We start from the raw sequence: 23,612 nt of genomic DNA, 5'->3' as shown, positions 1-23,612 counted from the left end.
TAGCACTGCTTATTTACTTCATGTTGGAGCCTCAGTGAGGAAATATTTTTATAGTTAAGAAAACAGCCAAGCGTTTCTGGGTATAAACATGTCAGACTAGAAATCAGCTAAAAAAATAATGGCAACAATTTATTTTGAACCATCATTGCTCCCCAGAGATTCATGGATAACTCCAATGTTAGTCCACCTCAGACTGGTCATGAAATTAGCTCTCTTTTCACCACTCTTCTGTAAGTAATTTTAAGTCATTCTACATACATATTCTGCCACCTGTCGCTAGCAATTAGTGGGGCAACTTGTTTGAAAAACTCTTTTCAGTCAGGTTTCAGAGGAACAGCCGTGTTAGTCTGTATTCGCAAAAAGAAAAGGAGTACTTGTGGCACCTTAGAGACTAACCAATTTATTTGAGCATGAGCTTTCGTGAGCTACAGCTCACTTCATCAGATGTTGCCTGATGAACATCTGATGAAGTGAGCTGTAGCTCACGAAAGCTCATGCTCAAATAAATTGGTTAGTCTCTAAGGTGCCACAAGTACTCCTTTTCTTTTCAGTCAAAGCACATTTATGGTCAAACGTGGGAAACATACATGAATGTTTAGTTCTTACACCTTGGGCATAATTTTTATGCCAAGTTGGCTGGTTACTACAATATTTGGTCTTTAAGGGGGTTTCTTCGTCAGAACCTAACTACTCCCTTCACATGATTTTAAAGTCAGAGCTAATTCCAGTGGCAGTCATTTCGGTGTACAGGAACCAGCATGATGAAGAGAGGGTTCGGTCTAGCCCATGGAAAGAGCAAACAAATAGAAGGGGACAGAGTCCCAAAGGATCCCGCAGAGGAAGGGGAGAAGAAGCCAGTGGTTGCAGGGCCCCAACCCAACAAGATACTTGGGCACGAGTCGCCCGTTGACTTGGCTGACTCGCATGATTATATAGGTTCTTGTGAAGCAAGATCTAGAAGAGCCAGACTTGACTGCTGTGTTTTCTTATTTGCAAATGATCAGATGCCTATCAAGTTAAAGCAGTTCAATTTCCTGGGGAGGGAACTGTGCACAGCGTGTGCAATAAACTGCCCCCAGGCTCCTCACTAGATTTTAGACAACGAGAAGAGGAGCCAACCCAGGCAGGACGGAAAAGGCGAAATCACCCGGAGAGCGGCTGTATGGTGAGTCGGGCTGCTCTGACTGCACGCAGGGATCGATGCAGGCAGAGCCAGCGTTGCCGGGGCAGCTCGCCGCGTACCCCGCACACGCCCAGCCGCGGGGCAAGACTGCAAACCCCACGGCACCGCGGAGGCAGGGGCAGAGGGGCACGCTGGCTCGCCCAGGCCAGACAGGGAGGCTGGAGCGGAGCCGAGCCAGTGCCCTGTCCCCGCAGCCCCCTCCCAGCACCGGCAGCGTTAATGGAGCAGCCGATAGCCCCCGCCCGGCCCCAGGGCAGACGGGACTAGGTCCGGGGCGAGCCGGTCCGTCTGTCCAGGGGGGTCCCGCGCACGCGGCGGCGGCACTTACTGTGTGCGGGGACAGGGCGCAGCAGCACCGAACCCCGCGGAGGAGGCAGCTCCCTGGGCAGCGCGTGCGACGACTCGAGTCCCGGCTAGGAGCCTGCGGCTGCCACCACCTGGGGGAAACTCCCGGAAACGCTCCGGTCCCCACGCCCATGGGCGGGGCCAGAGGCCCGGGGGCGGGCTGAGCGGCGATGGGGCAGGGCCGTGTCACTGTCCGGCCGGCCGAGCCAGGTGAGGGTGGGCGCTTCTGTGCGGGGGCGGGGCTTCCCCCCCACAGGCTTTGCGGCGCGGGCGGAGAACGGCCCGGGCAGGGCGGTCTCAGGACCCGTCGAGTTTCAGTGGCGGGTGCGGACTCGCCCCCATCAGGCGGCCGGTGCGGGTCCCGGGGCCCGCGCCCCATCGCAGGAGCCAGAGGGGACGTCGGGCGGGACAGCCGAGGTGAGGTGGCCGGGGAAGTCGAGGCTCGCCGAGGCTCCGGTGCGGACGCGGGCCAGCTCCGGGCGGACCCGACCGGACCGGACCGGACCGCAGCTCGTTGCAAAAGGGGAGGGTTGAGATTTGTGTCGTTCGCGTTCTCGCCCGCGCGCTGCCAAGGTGCCGCAGGGGTTAACGTCTGCCGGGGGGGCCGGAGCGGGCGAAGGAGGCCAGTGGGGGTGGGGCTGGGCGACCTCCTGAGCTGCCATCGCCCGCCCTTTCCCGCTGCCCCGCCAAAGCGCTTCTCTCCCTCTCCCCCGCAATGCTGCGCGGCTCTGACCCTGCCGCGGGCTGTGACCCCTGCCGGGAAGGCCCGGGAGCGGAGGTGAGCGCGTAGGAGACACGACCACACACCTCTGAACGCTGGGTGGGAAATGAAAGAGAGGGGCCCGCGAGGTCGCGCACGGGTGGGAGGCATTAACTTTGTCTAAGAATCTGTGATTTTTCCCTTGTTTTTGAGCAAAAGGCAGGAGCGAGCGTGCTGGACTGTAGCGAGGTGGAAGGGAAGAGCTTCCTCGGAAACTCTCACCCTTCAGCTAGCTGCCCCGCTAGCTCTCCTTGCCTGAGAGCTGATATGCCTACACCAGTATCTTCAGTACTTTACCGTCCACGGTCTCTCTCAAGTGCGCTTGCAAAGGTAATAGTGCTCAGCAGAGCCAGTGTGCATCCTTACAGCTGTGGTCTATATTTTGTGAATGTCATTACATTTATTAAAAGTTACAATTCAGGGAAGTCTGTCCTGTGCTTCATCTCTTCACTTCTATCCTTGCAAGAATTCCAAATGACCCTACCAGGACCAGTATGAAAATGACAGGTTTCAGAGTAACAGCCGTGTTAGTCTGTATTCACAAAAAGAAAAAGGAGTACTTGTGGCACCTTAGAGACTAACAAATTTATTTGAGCATGAGCTTTCGTGAGCTACAGCTCACTTCATCGGATGCATACCGTGGAAATTGCAGCAGACTTTATATACACACAGAGATCATAAAACAATACCTCCTTCCACCCCACTGTCCTGCTGGTAATAGCTTATCTAAAGTGATCATCAAGTTGGGCCATTAGAAGAATAGCAGGTGACACTGGTTTGTGGCACAGTTATGCTGAGCTGTGACCAGAGTTTTCCTCCAGGTTTCTAGGAGGCTTCTGGTTTCCCTCAAACATCGTTGTAATACTCCCCCACTCTGAACACTAGGGTATAGATGTGGGGACCTGCATGAAAACCTCCTAAGCTTATCTTTACCAGCTTAGGTCAAAACTTCCCCAAGGTACAAAATATTCCACCCTTTGTCCTTGGATTGGCCGCTACCATCACCAAACAAATACTGATTACTGGGGAAGAGCTATTTGGAAATGTCTTTCCCCCCAAAATACTTCCCAAAACCTTGCACCCCACTTCCTGGACAAGGTTTGGTAAAAAGCCTCACCAATTTGCCTAGGTGACTACAGACCCAGACCCTTGGATCTTAAGAACAATGAACAATCCTCCCAACACTTGCACCCCCCCCACTTTCCTGAGAAATGTTGGATAAAAAGCCTCACCAATTTGAATAGGTGACCACACCCAAACCCTTGGATCTGAGAGCAATGAAAAAGCATTCAGTTTTCTTACAAGAAGACTTTTAATAGAAGTAAAGAAATCCCCTCTGTAAAATCAGGATGGTAAATACCTTACAGGTTAATTAGATTCAAAACATAGAGAATCCCTCTAGGCAAAACCTTAAGTTACAAAAAAGATACACAGACAGAAATAGTTATTCTATTCAGCACAATTCTTTTCTCAGCCATTTAAAGAAATCATAATCTAACGCATACCTAGCTAGATTACTTACTAAAAGTTCTAAGCCCTGGTCTACACTAGGACTTTAGGTCGAATTTAGCAGCGTTAAATCGATTTAAACCTGCACCCGTCCACACAGTGAAGCCCTTTATTTCGACTTAAAGGGCTCTTAAAATCGATTTCCTTACTCCACCCCTGACAAGTGGATTAGCGCTTAAATCGACGTTCCCAGCTCGAATTTGGGGTACTGTGGACACAATTCGATGTTATTGGCCTCCGGGAGCTATCCCAGAGTGCTCCATTCTGACCGCTCTGGACAGCACTCTCAACTCAGATGCACTGGCCAGGTAGACAGGAAAAGAACCGCGAACTTTTGAATCTCATTTCCTGTTTGGCCAGCGTGGCAAGCTGCAGGTGACCATGCAGAGCTCATCAGCACAGGTGACCATGATGGAGTCCCAGAATCGCAAAAGAGCTCCAGCATGGACCGAACGGGAGGTACGGGATCTGATCGCTGTTTGGGGAGAGGAATCCGTGCTATCAGAACTCCGTTCCAGTTTTCGAAATGCCAAAACCTTTGTGAAAATCTCCCAGGGCATGAAGGACAGAGGCCATAACAGGGACCCGAAGCAGTGCCGTGTGAAACTGAAGGAGCTGAGGCAAGCCTACCAGAAAACCAGAGAGGCGAACAGCCGCTCTGGGTCAGAGCCCCAAACATGCCGCTTCTATGATGAGCTGCATGCCATTTTAGGGGGTTCAGCCACCACTACCCCAGCCGTGTTGTTTGACTCCTTCAATGGAGATGGAGGCAATACGGAAGCAGGTTTTGGGGACGAAGAAGAGGAGGAGGAGGAGGTTGTAGATGGCTCACAGCAAGCAAGCGGAGAAACCGGTTTTCCCGACAGCCAGGAACTGTTTCTCACCCTAGACCTGGAGCCAGTACCCCCCGAACCCACCCAAGGCTGCCTCCTGGACCCAGCAGGCGGAGAAGGGACCTCTGGTGAGTGTACCTTTTAAAATGCTATACATGGTTTAAAAGCAAGCATGTGAAAGGATTACTTTGCCCTGGCATTTGCGGTTCTCCTAGATGTAGTCCTAAAGCCTTTGCAAAAGGTTTCTGGGGAGGGCAGCCTTATTTCGTCCTTCATGGTAGGACACTTTTATCACTCCAGGCCAGTAACACATACTCGGGAATCACTGTAGAACAAAGCATTGCAGTGTATGTTTGCTGGCATTCAACCAAAATCCGTTCTTTCTCTCTCTGTGTTATCCTCAGGAGAGTGAGATATAATTCATGGTCACTTGGTTGAAATAGGGTGCTTTTCTTCAGGGACACATTCCTGCTGTGCTGTTTGCCTGTGGCTGAACAGAAATGTTCCCCGCTGTTAGCCACGGGGAGGGGGGAGGGTTGGGGGGGTAGTCATGCGGTGGGAGGAGGCAAAATGCGACCTTGTAACGAAAGCACATGTGCTATGTATGTAATGTTAACAGCAAGGTTTACCCTGAAAGAGTGTAGCGACTGTTTTATAAAATGTGTCTTTTTAAATACCGGTGTCCCTTTTTTTTTCTCCACCAGCTGGATGTGTTTCAATGATCACAGGATCTTCTCCTTCCCAGAGGCTAGTGAAGCTTAGAAAGAAAAAAAAACGCACTCGAGATGAAATGTTCTCCGAGCTAATGCTGTCCTCCCACACTGACAGAGCACAGACGAATGCATGGAGGCAAATAATGTCAGAGTGCAGGAAAGCACAAAATGACCGGGAGGAGAGGTGGAGGGCTGAAGAGAGTAAGTGGCGGGCTGAAGAGAGTAAGTGGCGGGCAGAAGACAGGGCTGAAGCTCAAATGTGGCGGCAGCGTGATGAGAGAAGGCAGGATTCAATGCTGAGGCTGCTGCAGGACCAAACCAGAATGCTCCAGTGTATGGTTGAGCTGCAGCAAAGGCAGCTGGAGCACAGACTGCCACTGCTGCCCCTCTGTAACCAACCGCCCTCCTCCCCAAGTTCCATAGCCTCCACACCCAGACGCCCAAGAACGCGGTGGGGGGGCCTCCGGCCAACCAGCGACTCCACAACAGAGGATTGCCCAAAAAAAAGAAGGCTGTCATTCAATAAATTTTAAAGTTGTAAACTTTTAAAGTGCTGTGCTTAATGTGCTGTGTGGAATTTTCCTTCCCTCCTCCACCACCCCTCCTGGGATACCTTGGTAGTCATCCCCCTATTTGTGTGATGAATGAATAACGAATGCATGACTGTGAAGCAGCAATGACTTTATTGCCTCTGCAAGCGGTGATTAAAGGGAGGAGGGGAGGGTGGTTAGCTTACAGGGAAGTAGAGTGAACCAAGGGGCGGGGGGTTTCATCAGGGAGAAACAAACAGAACTTTCACACTGTAGCCTGGCCAGTCATGAAACTGGTTTTCAAAGCTTCTCTGATGCGTGCCGCGCCCTCCTGAGCTCTTCTAACCGCCCTGGTGTCTGGCTGTGCGTAACCAGCAGCCAGGCGATTTGCCTCAATCTCCCACCCCGCCATAAACGTCTCCTCCTTACTCTCACAGATATTGTGGAGCACACAGCAAGCAGTAATAACAGTGGGAATATTGGTTTCGCTGAGGTCTAAGCGAGTCAGTAAACTGCGCCAGCGCGCCTTTAAACGTCCAAATGCACATTCTACCACCATTCTGCACTTGCTCAGCCTGTAGTTGAACAGCTCCTGACTACTGTCCAGGCTGCCTGTGTACGGCTTCATGAGCCAGGGCATTAAGGGGTAGGCTGGGTCCCCAAGGATACATATAGGCATTTCAACATCCCCAACAGTTATTTTCTGGTCTGGGAAGAAAGTCCCTTCCTGCAGCTTTTGAAACAGACCAGAGTTCCTGAAGATGCGAGCGTCATGCACCTTTCCCGGCCATCCCACGTTGATGTTGGTGAAACGTCCCTTGTGATCCACCAGAGCTTGCAGCACTATCGAAAAGTACCCCTTGCGGTTTATGTACTCGCCGGCTTGGTGCTCTGGTGCCAAGATAGGGATATGGGTTCCGTCTATAGCCCCACCACAGTTAGGGAATCCCATTGCAGCAAAGCCATCCACTATGACCTGCACATTTCCCAGGGTCACTACCCTTGATATCAGCAGATCTTTGATTGCGTGAGCTACTTGCATCACAGCAGCCCCCACAGTAGATTTGCCCACTCCAAATTGATTCCCAACTGACCGGTAGCTGTCTGGCGTTGCAAGCTTCCACAGGGCTATCGCCACTCGCTTCTCAACTGTGAGGGCTGCTCTCATCCTGGTATTCATGCGCTTCAGGGCAGGGGAAAGCAAGTCACAAAGTTCCATGAAAGAGCCCTTACGCATGCGAAAGTTTCGCAGCCACTGGGAGTCGTCCCAGACCTGCAACACTATGCGGTCCCACCAGTCTGTGCTTGTTTCCCGAGCCCAGAATCGGCGTTCCACAGCATGAACCTGCCCCATTAGCACCATGATGCATGCATTGGCAGGGCCCATGCTTTCAGAGAAATCTGTGTCCATGTCCTGATCACTCACGGGACCGCGCTGACGTCGCCTCCTCGCCCGGTATCGCGTTGCCATGTTCTGGTGCTGCATATACTGCTGGATAATGCGTGTGGTGGTTGATGTGCTCCTAATTGCCAAAATGAGCTCAGCGGTCTCCATGCTTGCCTTGGTATGGCGTCCGCACAGAAAGAAGGCGCGGAACGATTGTCTGCCATTGCTCTGACGGAGGGAGGGGCGACTGACGACACGGCTTACAGGGTTGGCTTCAGGGAGCTAAAATCAACAAAGGGTGTGCCTGTACATCAAGGAGTATTTCAGGCAGGACTGCACGGAGGGTTCCAATAAGAAATGGTGCACCTAAGTTATCGTTCTTATTGGAACAAGGAGGTTAGCCTGGCCTCTGATTGATACATGGCTAGATTAACCTCGCTGCGCCTTCTCTGTGACTGACTGCAGTGTGATCTAGACAGGGGAGGAGGAAAATGAGTCCAAAACAAATCTGGTCTATGTCTTGTTCTGACCCACTCCATCGATCCTTTACATCTTTGGCTGGCAGCAGACAAAAAAGGCGCGAAATGATTGTCTGCCCTTGCTTTCACGGGGGGAGGGAGGGTGGGAACGGGGTCCTGACGATATGTACCCAAAACCACCCGCGACAATGTTTTAGCCCCATCAGGCATTGGGATATCAACCCAGAATTCCAATGGGCAGCGGAGACTGCGGGAACTGTGGGATAGCTACCCACAGTGCAACGCTCCAGAAGTCGACGCTTGCCTCGGTACTGTGGAAGCGCTCCGCCGAGTTAATGCACTTAATGCACTTAGAGCATTTTCTGTGGGGACACACACACTCGAATATATAAAACCGATTTCAAAAAAACCGACTTCTATAAATTCGACCTAATTTCGTAGTGTAGACATACCCGGTCTATCCCCGACAAAAGCAGCATATAGACAGAGACCCTTTGTTTTTCTCCCTCCTCCCAGCTTTTGAAAGTATCTTGTCTCCTCATTGGTCATTTTGGTCAGGTGCCAGCGAGGTTACCTTTAGCTTCTTAACCCTTTACAGGTGAGAGGAGTTTTCCTCTGGCCAGGAGGGATTTTAAAGGGGTTTACCCTTCCCTTTATATTTATGACACTACCATTGAAAAGAACTGTATTCACATGTTCATTACACACCATTTGTTCCACATTCAATAGAGAATTTACACAAGCAAAAACAAAAAATTAGTCTGAGAAGGGACACTGAATACAGGATCAGGTGACTACAAAAACAAACAGGGATTTTGAAATTTTACAAATATTTTTAGATTTTTTTAAAAAACAATTCTTTTGTCCTCTCCACCTATGCACTCACTCGTAGCTGTCAGGTTTGATTGATCTGACTGCTGTATAGGTTCCCATTCCTTTAATTTTGAACAGCTTTAACAAAAACAATTTTCCTACTAAAGATATGGGGTGAAACTGAGTCAGCTGGCTATGAGTTTATGAAGAAGCTACTAACTTGAGAAACAGGTTCTAAAGGTGTTCAGAGTAAATACACATTAAATTTCTGAAGATGAACATGAATTGTATTTATCCTTATAAATTAAATTGAGGGGAAAATACAAGGAGTGTTTTCTAGCGTGTGGTGTTCATGGAGCTATATTTGGTATCCTTAAGGTCATGAGTTATAAGTTAACCTTGTAATTTGGTTATAAGTCTAGGGGAAATTCCCTTTAGAATTAGATATGAAATCACCTCAGTACATAATAAGTGAGTCCATTGTCCAAATTATACTGATATATCTATACGTAACTTAAACCATTTAACTGGCATCACTGAAATGAAAACTCCTGAGGTATTAAAACACTATTTTAAATGTTGATTGTATTTCTAAAATAAATAACTGGACTAGTGGAAATATGGCCAGGCTGCAGTTTATTTTAGAAGTTGTGCTATTACTGAAGAATTACTTCTTTAGATTAGAAGAAGCTATAGTGCTCTTCTTTAAAACACTAAAATATCCTATTTGAAGAGGAAATAATTGAAACAAAGCAGGAGTTCATGTGAAAAACATAATTTCCCTTCCCCCATGCTCCCTTTCAAACTCCATGCTCCAGGGCCCGTTTCAAGGGCCTTTGACCTGTCCTCTGGTCCATTCCCATCCTGCCATCCCACATATATGTTCTTCCAGCTCCTAGCAGCATTGTGGGAGAGGGAGTTTCTTGCTTCTCCCTGAGGCTTTAGTGGTCAGGGTTTGGTGTTTTCAATGCCTCTGCTTAGCTTTGATTCCTGATCAGGGAAACCTCTTGCCTGGGTGCCTTTACCAGGGCTGATCCCTGAAGGCGGGCTTCTTCATGGACTTGGTGTTTTGAATGTAGTGGATTTCAGTAACTTGTTTTTCCCTTTCAACTCTGTCATGTTTTTCTTCTTCATTCCTCTTTTCCCATCATGACTTTTTCAAACTCTGTTCTCTAGGGCCTGGTCTCAGTGTGCTCTTAAGCTTTGCTTTTGCCCATCCCACGTATGCCTTCCTCCACGTTGTATCAATATTGTGTGGAGAAAAATTCTAACTCCTTCTTCCTGGTTGTCGAGTGGTCAGGGTTTGGTGTGTCATTGCCATGGCCCAGGTTCGATTCTGGTTTTCCTTTTGCTGTCCTTCCTGAGGAGTAGTGAGGGTGAGTATGTACAGCAAGAATAGGAGGGAGGGGCCAGCTGCAGGGTGCCAAGTAAGCTGCGTCTGCCCATATGAAGTTGATGTTACAAGCTGTCAGGGTGGATAAAAATCAATAATTTTAAAAAATTAAATCAGATTTTTGGATAAAATATTTTTTGAGGAAAAAATCTATCTAAAGATATCTTTGAGCTAAAATGCATCTTAATTAAAACTATCTCATCATGGAATAGGGATTATAAATTCTAATTCTATAGTATGAGACAATATATTCATATAATGTTTAAGAGTCTATTGTCAATGAGTTCCAGTAGTTCACGGATTAGGGACCCAATCTTATGGGGTTCCAGGGGCTTCTGTATAAATTATTTAGGTTAATCTTTCTATCTACCCAATGGGACTCAGTGCTCAGTTTAGAAGATCCCATCAGAGATGCTTAGTTTTGCAGTTCTCAAACTGTGGATTTGTGTCGCCAGAGGTAACATGCTTGTTCACAGCAAAAATGTTTTTAAATAAATAAATATATAGAGGTGAGAAATAACAGACCTCAACCCTATTCTCCCTCTGCAAATTTATGTACACAGAGTCTCTAAAAGTGCAAAGTTTCAAAAAGTTCAATGAATAGAAGATTGTTGGGGGCGGAATAGATCTGGACAAGGAGAAGTCTGGAGATAAATGTGAGAAGGGAGGGACAGGCAGTAGAAACAAAAGTGAAACTGTTTGAGCAGCATATTCCAGAAGTCTTGAGGTCTTTCTGAGTGTAGCGTTCATTGATTTGAGATCTACCATACCATTCTCTCACTAGAAGGGAAAACCTATAATGGCAGCAGGCTGTAAACGAGACCCAGTTTGGGAATATTTTAATGAAGTTCCTCTACCTGTGGGTAAGACAGGCATGCGTGCAAAATACAAACAGTGCAACAAAGAAATGCAAGGCCTAGATGCCCAAATGAAGCAACATCATGAGAAGTGTTCCTTCTCGGGAGGAAGCTGTGTTGAAGATGATGAGAGGAACATGTCTGAACATGCCAGATCTTCAGGTTGGTAAACTTTTTTATTTCATACTTCTTTCCTAAGAATTGCCTGTCTTCCTTCTGAACTATTCTTGAATTCTCATGTTTGAGCAAAAAATATAGTTGTTACTCTATGGTACTATCATTTTAGATGCACTTGTGATAAAAAATAAATAGCTGAAATAGGCAGATCTTCTTTTTACAATTTCACCTTTCAGGTAGTACTGAGTGTCAGTGAATGCAATGAGTAATACTCAATGAGCAGTATGGTAATAATAATTAAATAACTGCATTGACTTGTTTTGTTTAGGAGAATCCCTCCTCAACATACAGAATTCTGAAGACTATCCACCTTCAAGATCACCATCATTTTCTATAGTTTCAGAGTTATCTGCCAATGATAGTGTTTCAGTCACATCACGTATGTCACATAGCCTCAGTATAACACCTGTAACAAAAAGGAGTAAAAAAAAAATCTCCATCATCCAGAAACAACCATAGGTAAATTTGTGATAAGAACCAGCAGATTACAAAAAGAGGTAATTGATGAATAAATTGCCTGGTTTGTTTATGCAACAAACTCTCCTTTCTGTATGATTGAGAATCCACACTTCATTAATATGGTTCAGTCATTAAGACCAGGATATAGTTCACCCAACAGAGCAGATGTCACAGGCAAATTTTTGGATAAAGTGTATGAAAAAGAAACTGAGTAGTGTGCAAAAGGTCTAGCGGGTAAAATTGTTAACCTAAGTCTTGATGGGTGGAGCAATGATCCACAATGTCCACAATGATCCTGTTGTATGTGCTTGTGTGACAACAGAAGAAGGGAATGTCTTCCTTCCAGAAACAACTGATACATCAGGAAATGCACACACAGCAGAATACTTACAAGAAGGAGCAGTAAATGCTATAACAAACTGGGAAAAAAATGCAAATGTCTAGTACGCAGCTTGGTCACAGACAATACTGCAAATGTATCCAAGATGAGAAGAAATTATTTAGAAGAGAGTGAAGAGAGTCCCAAGCTAATAACATATGGTTGCAGTGCTTCCGTAACAACCACTTTGCAGCAGCTGCTCTGAAAAAAGTGGGAGGAACCATGCTAATTCTCCCACAAGATGTGCGATGGAACTCAGTAGTGGACTGTTTTGAGCACTATATCAAGAACTGGCCTAATCTGATGACAGTTTGTGAACACAATCGTGAAAAAATAGATGTCACTGTCACAGCTAAAGTTCTCAACATTGGGCTTAAGAGAAACGTTGAACACATGCTGAAGCTTATTTCTGTAGCCTTGAAAAAAATGCAGGGAAATAGCTGTTTTAGTGCCGACGCTGTTTAAATTTGGAAGGAACTGAGTGAGATCTTAAAAAGAGAAATATGCAATGACAGAGGTAAATTACAAGCATTAAGAAAAGAATGGGACAAGCACTATCTCCAGGTCATTTTCTTGCAAATATTCTCAATACTCGGTACCAGGGTCAAACCCTTAACTCCTGAAGAAGAGGAGTTGGCTATGATATGGACATCCAGCAATCATCCCTCCATAATGTCAACTATAATAGGGTGAACCATTCAAGAAATATGTTTGCTGATGATGTTTTAAAGAAAGTCACACCAGTGAACTGGTGGAAGTCACTTAAGCACTTGGATTTAGAGACTGTTGAAGTGATAATCTCACTTTTAACAGCAGAAGCTTCTGCCGGTGTAGAAAGAATATTTTCTTCCTCTGGACTAATTCATGCCAAATTGAGAAATCGTTTGGGATCTGAAAAAAGCAGGAAAGCCTGTTTTTCTTTTCCAGATTATGAACAAACACGAAAATGAAGGTGAAGACGACTGAGTTAGCTGCAGAAGCCAATATTTTAAGTTTCTCACGTTGACCTGGCTGACCTAGTCGATTTAATTTTTGTGGTTTTTTTTATTTAACTTTTAGTTAAAAACAATTTTAACAAAAATAAACCTGATTTAAAAAAAAAAACTTGAATGATTAACTAAATTCAAAAATTCATGTGCTTGTTTTGTTAAAATTTTATATGTTTGCTGTTGAAGAAAAAAATCTAGAATACATAACGTCGTTGTTTTAGTTAACTAAAACAATTTAAATGTGTGTCTGGTGATGTTCTCCTTCTAATACAGCACGGCAAGAAAATCCTCCAAATATTAATGATTAACCTGTTGAATTGGAGATAGTTCACCTCCCAATGACTTCATAAATATCTGCTTCAATTACCTTTGGTAAATGAAATAACCAAACAACCATTCATTTTCTGAGATAGCTATAAAACTAATCTGAAAAGTTTTCAAAATAAATCACTTTAAAAATATATAGTGTGTACCTTCTAAAAATGAAACCTACATCTATCTCTGAATTGTGAAGAATATGTATTAAAGGTTATAACAACCAACAAGAATGCATTTTTATGTAGAAATCCATGATTAAATAGTCTTCCTAACTAGTGATTTAAATCATGAATTAAATCAATTTGATTTAAATCAAATCCACCCTGCAAGCTGTTCTTTTATTTTGTTTTGCAGCTGAACTGAACTGTGCTGTCAGGTACCAGTGACCTCGAGGTGGTAATGCCTGGCTCCTTCTGACAGAACCTTCTTAGTTCCATGCTCAGAGAAGGCAAGGTGAGTCTTTTGCCATGGCCCTTTCTCCTTCAGACTTTCCCCTGCCGCGTTTTGCTTCACATATGAGTAGTTGCCCAAGCAAAGCCCATGGTTCTTCCCTGATGGTCAAGTGGTGAGCGTTTGGTGGCCATGGGCTCTATTCATGGTCAAGGACCCTGCTTTGGTGCTTCTGCCAGGACTGATCTTTGGAGGCTGCTTTCATCCTCAGATAGGTGTTTTGAATGCAGCAAGTTCTAGTGTCTTATCGTAGAATCATAGAACCATGAGGTTAGATGGGATCACATCTAGTCTAACCACCTTCAGAGATATAGAATTTGTTGAGTCTAAACTATCCAAGACAGAAAACTTCCAGTGAAGGAGCTTCCACAAACGCTTGTTTTTCCCTTTCAGGTCTCTCTCTTTTTTTTTTCTTTCTTCTTCTTCTTCTTCGTTATTCCGTATCCTATGCACCCTCTTTCAAACTCCAACCTCCAGGGCCTGGTCTTGATGGGCTCCTGACCTATCCTGTGGCCAGTCCCTGTCTTGCCATCTCACTTATATGGTACTCCAGCTTGTTTCAGCATTGTGCAGATGGGGAATTTCTTGCCTCTTATCACTGGTCAGAATTTGGTGCTCTCATTGCCATGGACTGGATTCGATTCTCAGTCATGGAAGGCTTTCCCATTGTCCCTCCTCCTCAGGGATGGTAGGGTTGGTTATGTGCAGCAAGGATAGTGGGGAGTGGCCAACTTCAGGGTAGCCAGGAGGGTTGTGTCTGCATACAGGACAGCAATGCCACAAGCTGTCCTTGTGTTTCACCATGTAGCTGAATTGTGCTGTGCTGTCAGGTGCCAGTGGCCCTCAAGATGGCAGTTCCAGCGACAGGGTGAGTGATTTGGATTTGTTGCTGTCCACAACACAACTTAGGTATGATTCCTGGTCAGGGAAACCTCTTACCTTGGCGCCTCTGGCAGTGCTGATCCTTGGAGGCTTCTTTGAACGTAGCATACTCTAGTTCGGGGTTTGCCACATCGGGGTTTCCAAACTGTATGGAGGGCCAGGTAGGGGGAAGGCTGTGCCTCCCCAAACAGCCTGGCTCCTGCCCCCTATCCACCACCTCCCTCTTCCCGCCCCCCTCAGAACTCCCAACCTTCCCTGCTCCTTGTCCCCTTGCCCCCTCCTGGGATTCCCACCCCTAACTGCCCCCCAGGACCCCACCCCCTATCCAACCCCCCCGTCCCGACAAGCTCCCTAGGACTCCAATGCCTATCCAACCACCCCATCCCTTGACCCCTCTTCCCCCATCCAACCTCCCCCTGCTCCCCAACCTCCCCATCTAACTCCCCACCGGGACCTCACCTCCTATCCAACCCTCCTGATTGCCCTGACCCCTATCCACACCCCTTCCCTCTGACTGCCCTCCCCAGAACCCCTGACCCATCTAACCCCTTATCCAACCTCCTTGCACCATTACCATGCTGCTCAGAGCAGCAGGAGCTTGCACCCGTGCTGCCCAGCAGGAGCAGTGGGCCAGAGTGCTGGCAGTGCAGCAAGCTGAGGCTGCGGGGGAGGGGCCGGGGGCTAGCCTGCCTGGCCTGGAGTTCAGGAGCCAGGCAGGATCTGGCCTGCAGGCCATAGTTTGCCCACCTGTGCTCTAGTTTCTTTCTTTCTTCCTGTGCTCCCTTTCAACCTCCCAGCTTCCAGGGGCTGTTCTCAATGGGCCTTTGATTTGTCCTCTGGCCTACCGTACCCCCGACTCCCACACACGTTCCTCCACCTCATGTCAGCATTGTGCAGAGAGGGTGCCTCATGTCTTTTCTCCCTGCTGGTCCAGTGAGCCAGAGGTAACATTGGTATGACATGTTAGATTTCACAGCAGAATTAAGTGGAAATGTTTTTATTCATATGCTAGCAGATAATCAGCAGGGAGCGGACGAAAGGGTAACAAAGTTGAGAATGTGTTTTTGGAAATCCTTGCTTGCCCCCACACGTGGAATAGGAGGGACAGTTTATTCTGTGAGTCTATATTGTCTTTCTGTCATGGTTCTCAAACTGTTCTACATATAAAATCTCTGTGAACTAGATTAGTTTTATAGAAATGGAATCTATGGCTGAGAGGTTGAGCATACCCCAACTGTACTTAATTTTGGAGGGAAGGCACTAAAGCAAAAATTCTCAAATGCAGGGGTCACGAACTTTCAGCCTCCATCCCAAACCCTGTTTTGCTGGTGGTAAATATATCAAGTGTTTTTAATTTATTTGGGGGGGTTGCACTCCGAGGCTTGCTATGTGAAAGGGAGCACCAGTACAAATGTTTGAGAATCACTGCTGTAAAGTTACAAACTTTACAGTTGGTGAAACTTGGTGTCTCCATTTATTGGGTAATTACCTCAATTAAAGATTATATAGTTATTTACACAACAGGAATGAATCTCACATGAGTTGAAGTCTCTTGCATCAATGTTATGTCATTTTGGGCATCTTCTGATGTTCTACATTTGGACCTTGGCAGGTTGAAAAGCATGATTGTTGGGGAGGAGGAGAATAAATAGTAGAAAGAAATCAGTGCAGTAACAGATAAAGTGTGTGAAAAGGTGGAAGAGAAAAAAGGCAGATATACAGAATAAGGATAGAAGGTGAGTTGTATGGTGGCAATGTACAAGGAAAAAGAAAAATATATTAAAAAAAACTGAATAGTTTCTTTAGTTAATATGAGCAAAAGAAAAGCAGTATCAAGTTACAAACAAAAATGGATTTTAGGGCAAGAAGAAGAAAGGGAGGAAGACAATTACATTTTTTTTATTTTTCAGAAAGTTATTTGTTCAATGTGCTGAATCTGTGATTTAGAAGTGACCTGGCTATTTCTAGTAAAAATAAAATACTTAGTCTCCTACCCTTTGGCCATGTTCCGGCTGTGATTCTGTGCCCTTTGAACACTGTCACCCTCTTTTTATAAGGATTGACAGGTACAGTATAATTTGCAGTTTCCTTTACACTTAAAATAAGATGGTGGTACATAACATTTCAAATTCAAGGGCACCCCAATATTTGCTGAATATTGTTCTAAATATTCATTTCCTATGATTAGCAGCTGAGCTTCCTAAAATGCAGAACAAGAAAATCTCTCAAATGCCACATTAATGTATAATAAATACAAATATCCTTCAGACAGCATCTTTTGCTCTACAGGTATGCAGCTTCAGGTAGCTCCTCATGGTTTTCTGTTTTACATGTGACCCTATCTCAGAATGTGAGTAGATAATCAAGAGGGTTTTGGCTTCCAAATCAACTAGAAGGCAATAGTGCAAAACTAGTTTGGATCATGAAACAGAACTGGATTGGGTAGCAACACAAGGATGTGATCCCGTTAAATACTATAATTCACAACCTAAATTTAAAAAATTGATCCCACGCTTCTGACTTAAAATTGACTGACTTTAAAACCACACCTATATTAACTGTAAATACCGAAACATGACACTTTTTGCTTCATTTGTGCATGTGACACTGCTTTGTGTACAATTATCTAACTGTGATTAGGTTCCTTACAAAGCCACAAGAGAAAAATTGAAAAAAGTGATTGTAAAAGCACAAAAATTAGCGTGTGTGTGTCAAGACCAGAAGTAGTAACCGAAACTGCTTTTAACTCAATTTTTCATATTGACTAGATTTTAAGTTGACAGTGTTCCTTTTTAAAAGGCACAAATACACCAAAAGACAACTCACTTTGTTACCAACACACACAAATTACTTATTGAAATTGTCAGATATCATGAAATGTATGATCTATAAAAAGTAGTTGCAACAATGGCATTCTAAAAGGTTGAGTCTCTGCATGGTCATTTATTTTAAAGATTATGCATCTGGTAAATACATCATGTTTTTACATAATTTAATGTTTATTAGCTTACAATAATTATAAACTTCACTGAAAATACTCATTTGTTCCCAGACATTGCTTTTCTGGTATAAGCACATAGGTTTGCCAAGTAAACTGAAGGAAAAAAGTGCAGTTCTGCTCAGAAAGATGACTAAAGTGACAGTGAAGTTCAACATCTGAATGACTTCTATATCAAATCTGCTCAGTTTACAAGTGAAAGGATGGCTTTCCCAAATTGCCAATGCACTTAACTGAGCTGGAAATCTGAAAAGTTAAATTACATTATTCTGGTTTGCAATTAACAAATTCTGCAAATGAAATTTAGGCCCAAATGGTGAAAATACTTAATTATGCACAGTTGAGTAATCTCAGTTAATTCAGTGGGGATGTAAAATTATTTACATGCCTAAGCATTTACAAGATCAGGGTTTTAATTGTGTTAATGCATGAGCCACTGATAGCTATGTGGGCTTTGTGATTCTAACAGGAATAAGTATTACCAATATATTGGTCACTAAGCAGATATAATAATGCACACAGATCTAGTGAGTAAGACGGTGCCATTTTAAGCCAGCCACTTCCGTTCTGTCACTGTACTTTAAACTTAGTCTCAAGACATGAACAAAATGTTAGTGAAACTTTAATTATTCTTCCCTATATTAAACAGCTGTAATAATTTTGAAATGCTGTCACAGGTTTCTCCATAGCACAAAAAAAAAAAATTGCTGTATTGCACAATTTGTAAATTCAGGTTATGTGCATAAAAACCATCTTAGTGTTCACATGGCAATTTGCTAAACATACATTTAAAACTATAATACAATTTACAAAATTTTTAGACAATTCTACTCTTAAAAGTATCCTGAGAATATTACAAAGTTTATTTTACAAGCCCTTCATTTCTATGCTTTGTTTATCCCCTCAATCGGACGAGTTTATTTTACATGAAATATTGTTCCTTGCTTTGTTGCTGTATTTTACAATGTATCTTTTAACAAAATAATATACCATTTTCATTTGAGTAACTAAACAGCTTCGTATCTAGTCAAATTATAAATTTCTACATTTTTGGAATAGGTCAGGAAAAGTAACAGAAAAATGATTTCAGAAACTGTTAGCTTGTTAAAAAAGATTCAAAGGCTTTGTGCATTTTTAATATTTTGGTCAGGTATTTAGGTTATGCTATTTTACATTTTGGCAAAAGAAAAATCCCCAATATCTTCAATACATTTCTTTGATTTTTAATATAATTTGTAAATCTACAGTCTATTTTATACAACTAAGGTCAAGTACTTCGCTCTTGTATTTTTATTTGCTTTTTTCTTTTTAAAGGTGCTTAGAAAGATAGACAAGTACTGGAAACAAATTCAGCATCTTTTGGCTAAATACAAAAGTCTCACTGGAAAAAATGCAAAATATTTAAGTTGCTTCCTCTCTTTACAGTTACTTAAATAAATACCCTTTATCTAAAGATAAATTCTAATTTCTTATCCTATACACACCTGTCTGTAGTTTGTCTAGTCAAGATTAAAGCTTCACACATGTAATCTTTATACAGTTTTATTAGGAAGATATCCATGTATTTGCATATTTTGAAAAGGGGGAGTTCAGGGTTAAAAATATAGGCTTTTTTAAAGGTAAGACTGCCATTCTGCTGACAGTGTTTCAAGCTATAGCATAGAAAACCCAAGTTATGGAATATCCTTCAGTTTCTTATACCTTGGTGAGAGGAAAAAGGGCTCAGGTGAGCTGCGGAGGTAACCAGCTTGGATTCCACAAATGGGAGGGTGATGGTGGTTCATCATATCAGTGTCCCATGGGCCAGTTCCTTCTATGGCATAAGCATCTGCTTCAGAGGCGGAGGTTTGCTTATTTTCTAGACAGGGGCAAACACTTATTCATGGCTGCCAAAGAGTAAAGATTTGTAGGGAGACATTTGTCAGAGTAAAGGGGTATCGTGCTATAAGGTTTCCATCTGGACCTGGCCTGGGAGAAGGCTAAGTGTTCAGTGTGAGAAAAGCTCTGAACAGAGAGGTTACCACAAAAGGGGAAAAAAAACATTTCAGCAACATATTGTGTGTGCACATATATTATAAATATATATAATATATATTTTACAGAGTCATCTATGATTCCTACATTAGGCAATATAATCCAAATCTGAAGGACTTTGTTAATCTTTAAGGCATCACGGACTTAAGCTCCAGGAAATAAATATGAACACAGGAAAGCAAAAATCTTTGTGGCACCAATTGTAAAAATATCATTGGTACATGACATTTGTTGGCATTTCCATGAAAAATATCAGAAAAGTTACATGCAGTATTGACAAATATCAGAGCATAAATTTCACTTCATTTTTCAACACTTCATTTACTGGGCTAAATTGATCAGGCAGGATTCTCATTTTTACTGTTCCATCAGCTCCACAGGAGAATATGTGATTTGCTGGTCCTGTCTCAATCTGCATGACCCCTGTCCCAATGTTTCTGAAGATTGACTGTCGAGCATGCTCATTGATGAAAGTGTGAAGAAGATTAAAGGTAGATAAACTCCATACCTGAAAATTATTAAAACAAATAATCAGTAATGTTTATGCTTTCTCAACTCACTGAAAATCATTAATGAAAACTCAGACCACCTAGCTTGATCAGATGTTTTTCATCTTTTTGACAGTAATGGCACATTCATACTTGGTCTTCATTTTCAATCACTAATATTCTGATAAATATTTAAGTATAAAAATGCCATAAGGTAACATCAAGGTTGCACAGTTAAACACTGAAGTCAGGAAATGCAAAAGTTAAGACCTACTGAATGATCCATTTCCCTGGCAATGAAAAATTCTAGTTGAATATTTTTAAAGAGGGATTATAATTTTGCAAATACTTAGTATGAAAAAATTATACAATGCCGTGTCCCACCAAATTAAAGTTACCTTTATATTGCCTTCTGCAGATCCTGTAACGAAGTATTCTTCTGCAGGATCCACAGCAATTGCTTTAACTGGAGAATCATGACTCTGGAATAGCTGTCGTTGTTGCTTTTGGCGAAGATCAAGTATACAAGTAAAGCCTTTTCTGCCTCCTGATATTAAAAGCTGATGTTTTGGAGCATATGCTAGCACAGTTGCCCCACTATCATGGCAGATAAAAGCTAAAATACAAAACAAAGGACGTTAGAGAACATAATACATTAGCTTTAGCCTCCTCTTCAGCACTAATGGTTTAACACAATAGCAACAGGAACAGGTTACTGAATTAGATGGAGTAGTGATCTGATCCAGCACAACAATTCCTATCTATGATAGCGGCCAGTTACAGATACTTCTAAGAAAGGCACAAGAAACCCTGCAGTACACAGTTAAGAAGTAACCTGCCCACAGGGAAAGTTTCTCTTACCCCTTCTAGTTATAGGTTGTCTTATGTCCTGAAGCATGAGGGTTTCCTCTTTCCCCAAAAAACTTTTTAATCCTTGCTAGTGTAATGCTAGAGGATATCCATATAAATGTTTAATCTTTCTTTCAATCCTGTTAAACTTAGTCTCGATATCTTGTGACAAAGAGTTCTACAGACTACTTGTGCACTGTTAAACATATTTCCTTTAATTATTTTAAAGCTGCTGCCTTTGTTTCCTTGAATATTGTTCCTGTTCTTTTGTAACCAGAATTGGTAAACAAGAGGTGCTTGAACCTTATCAGGACTGCAGTCGGAGAAGGAAGATGACAGTAATCAGTAGAGCTGGCCAAAACTCTTGAGTGTGTATTTCATTGACTGAAACCAAGTTTTCCAAAATTTCCAGCAGACTGGAAATTCTGAACAATTTCATTTCAGAAACACCAAAACATGCTGTTTCTGAAATAAAATATGCTCCCCAGATTCCCTGGCAGCTGCTGAAAGAAACTGACATGATTCTTGTCAGATCTGCTGCAGCCCACCACTGAATAGCATTAATGAAACTGACCAGTGAAAATGTACCCCCCCACCATCAAAAAAAATTTCCTTATCTGGTACAGTAACTAACTGGAATTCTTCGAGATCGTGTGGTTCCTGTATGTAGTCCACTGTGGATGTGTTGTGTTCTGTGCACTGGATACTGGAACATTTTTGCTAGCAGCTTCAATTGGCCCATGCCTGTGCCCTCCTCCTCATGCTCCAAACTAAAATCATAAAGGGGAGGCATGGACCCGGCCAGTTCCTTTTCTATTACTAAAGGATCAGAAGCAGAGGGGAAGGAGAGCATCACAGTGAAACACAGATGAGGAACACACACCTTGAACAACTCCAGTTACTGTACAAAGTAACTAACTTCTCTTTCTTCAAATGATGGTCTATGTGTGTTTTCCACGGTAGGTGACTGAAACAATATTCACTGAAGAGGAGGAGGGTGTGAGGACCTCTGTGGTATCGATGACCGGAGAATTACTATGCCAAAAGATGAGTCAGCTGCCAAAGCTTGCACCAGGACATAGCATCTTGTAAAGGTATGAACGGAAGCCCGTGTTGCTGCTTTACAAATTTCAGTGAGAGGAACATCACAGTGAGACTACTAAAGCAGCCTTGGCACTAGTTGAGTAGGCTCTCTCACACCTTAAGGAAGGGAGTGTCTGTTAATTTGTAACACAACAGAATGCAGTGCAGCCTGAAATCCACTTTGACGAACAGAATATTTCGCCTTTTATCAGGTCAGCAAAAGATATAAAAAGTCTATTTCCTGAAATATTTTGTTCTTTTTGTAGGTAGAACACCAGAGCCTGATGGACAACTAGAGAATTAAGTCTCCAGTCCTCCCTGGTAACATACAGCTTTGGAAAGATGACAGGTAACTGAATTGTTTGATTCAGACAAAAATCTGAGATTACTCTTGGAATAAATTGAGGGTGAAGTCAAAGAAACTTTGTGTTTATGGAATACTGTACGGTAGATCAGCCATATGGGCTCCCAGCTCTCATCCTTTTCTTGCTGAGGTGATGGCCGGCAGAAAAGCAATCTTCACAGACATGTGGGTCAAAGAGCACAAGGCCAGGAGTTCAAACAGATGCCTTAATGCTGAGAGGATCAGGTTGAGATCCTGTGATGGAATAGGCCTTTCAGGAAATAGTCATCCCAGGATGGGTGAAAAAGGAGTGATTATCATTTGGAGGATGACTGGCACTGACAGCTGCTAAGTGTACCCAGAGGAAGCTAAAAGGAAAGACCTGAAGTCTTTAAGGAAAGAAGATATTCCAATAAGTTATGGATCTCAGAATCCTCAGGGTTACCTGGCAATGTTGACACCAGACAAAAAACCTTTTCTACTTAACTAAGTAGCATTTTCTAGTGGAGTCCTTCCTTCTATTGTTAAGGATGGCCTGAACTGCTTTCAAACATGTCCTTTTTAGGTTCAGCACCCACCCAAATGCCAGGCTGTCAGGTGGAGGAAAGCCTGACTGGGGTGCCTGACCTTGCTCCCTATGCTGGGTCAATAGGTCAGGCAATAGGTCAAGGGAGGACTGGATATTGATGAATGGCATGCAGACGTTGAAGGATGTTGGGGAACCAGAATAGCCTGGGCAATCAGGAGGACCACTGATCCATCTTGCTTGATCTTCCTGAGAACCTGAGGCAAAATGGTTGGTTTGAGAGGCATGTGTTAGTTGTCCTGACCAACAAGTAGTACATCTCTCCGGAGCCCTGACTTTAAGCCCCTCAGAACATTAGATTTTGTCTTAAGAGAACAAATAATGCACAAACAGATCCCAAGACCAAACCACCTTTCCCCTCCCTTCCCCCCATTGTTGAAATATGCTCTGCACTATGGAATCATGTTGCTTCCATTTGCAGTCCTCGGGGAAGTGTCTGGTGCAGCTGTCTGCCAATGTGTTGTGTGTCCCTGGAAGATGCACTGCCTACAGCGTGATTTGGTGGTCAACACTGACCAGTTCCAATGACTGACATCTTCTAGAGAGATGGAGCTCACTCATCCTTGTTTGTTGATGTATGCTTGTCATGTTGTCGGACATCACTTGAATATGTAGCATTTGTATGAGTGGTAGGAATAGTTTGCAGGCTTAGTAGACTGCACACATTATTAGGTGGTTTATGTGATCCGAGACTCTTGGGAGTCCACATCCCTTGTGCTGTATACTCAACTAGATGGGTGCCCCACCTTAACAAGGAGGCACCTGTGATTAATGA

At 43.7% G+C, this 23,612-nt stretch overlaps 3 protein-coding genes and 1 long non-coding RNA gene across 11 annotated transcripts in view; 2 read left to right on the top strand and 2 right to left on the bottom strand.

The window, feature by feature from the left end:
• Positions 1 to 2,022, bottom strand: part of TNFAIP8 (TNF alpha induced protein 8) — a 107,227-nt gene extending 105,205 nt beyond the window's left edge. Inside the window, exon 1 of one of the 2 annotated variants that reach the window (XM_073344799.1) lies at positions 1,512 to 2,022. Coding sequence is in view for 1 of the 2 variants with exons in the window: in XM_073344798.1 (XP_073200899.1) it covers position 1,512 (1 nt within the window). In the remaining variant the exon portion in view is untranslated. The remainder of the gene's footprint in view (positions 1 to 1,511) is intronic. The other variant, XM_073344798.1, reaches the window with a different exon arrangement.
• On the top strand, positions 1,747 to 6,327 carry LOC140911536 (uncharacterized). Its single transcript, XM_073344782.1, has 4 exons — positions 1,747 to 1,945; positions 2,442 to 2,618; positions 4,158 to 4,758; positions 5,335 to 6,327. Exons 2-4 carry the CDS (start codon positions 2,556 to 2,558, stop codon positions 5,874 to 5,876), a joined length of 1,206 nt encoding a protein of 401 aa, XP_073200883.1. The 5' UTR covers positions 1,747 to 1,945; positions 2,442 to 2,555; the 3' UTR covers positions 5,877 to 6,327.
• A 2,827-nt stretch (positions 6,328 to 9,154) lies between these two features.
• On the top strand, positions 9,155 to 22,330 carry LOC140911541 (uncharacterized). 4 transcript variants are annotated; one of them, XR_012159036.1, is made up of 8 exons: positions 9,155 to 10,964; positions 11,248 to 11,438; positions 13,080 to 13,178; positions 13,479 to 13,577; positions 19,861 to 19,979; positions 20,395 to 20,504; positions 21,789 to 21,919; positions 22,175 to 22,330. It is a non-coding gene; the product is annotated as an uncharacterized lncRNA (long non-coding RNA). The 4 variants fall into 4 exon arrangements; XR_012159035.1 differs by lacking the exon at positions 9,155 to 10,964 and having other exon boundaries at positions 10,996 to 11,438; XR_012159039.1 differs by lacking the exons at positions 11,248 to 11,438; positions 13,080 to 13,178 and having other exon boundaries at positions 9,170 to 10,964.
• Positions 17,380 to 23,612, bottom strand: part of DMXL1 (Dmx like 1) — a 146,205-nt gene continuing 139,972 nt past the window's right edge. For all 4 annotated transcript variants that reach the window (XM_073344772.1, XM_073344775.1, XM_073344773.1 and 1 more), the window contains 2 exons: positions 20,375 to 20,592; positions 17,380 to 19,996 (listed from right to left, as the gene is read on the bottom strand). In XM_073344772.1, the coding sequence (XP_073200873.1) occupies positions 19,772 to 19,996; positions 20,375 to 20,592 (443 nt within the window). In that variant the 3' untranslated portion in view covers positions 17,380 to 19,771. The remainder of the gene's footprint in view (positions 19,997 to 20,374; positions 20,593 to 23,612) is intronic.

This window comes from Lepidochelys kempii, chromosome 5 (genome assembly GCF_965140265.1).
Source record: "Lepidochelys kempii isolate rLepKem1 chromosome 5, rLepKem1.hap2, whole genome shotgun sequence".
Lineage (NCBI taxonomy): Eukaryota > Metazoa > Chordata > Testudines > Cheloniidae > Lepidochelys > Lepidochelys kempii.
Note: the sequence above shows the minus strand (reverse complement) of the source record. Positions and strands in the feature narration are given on the sequence as shown.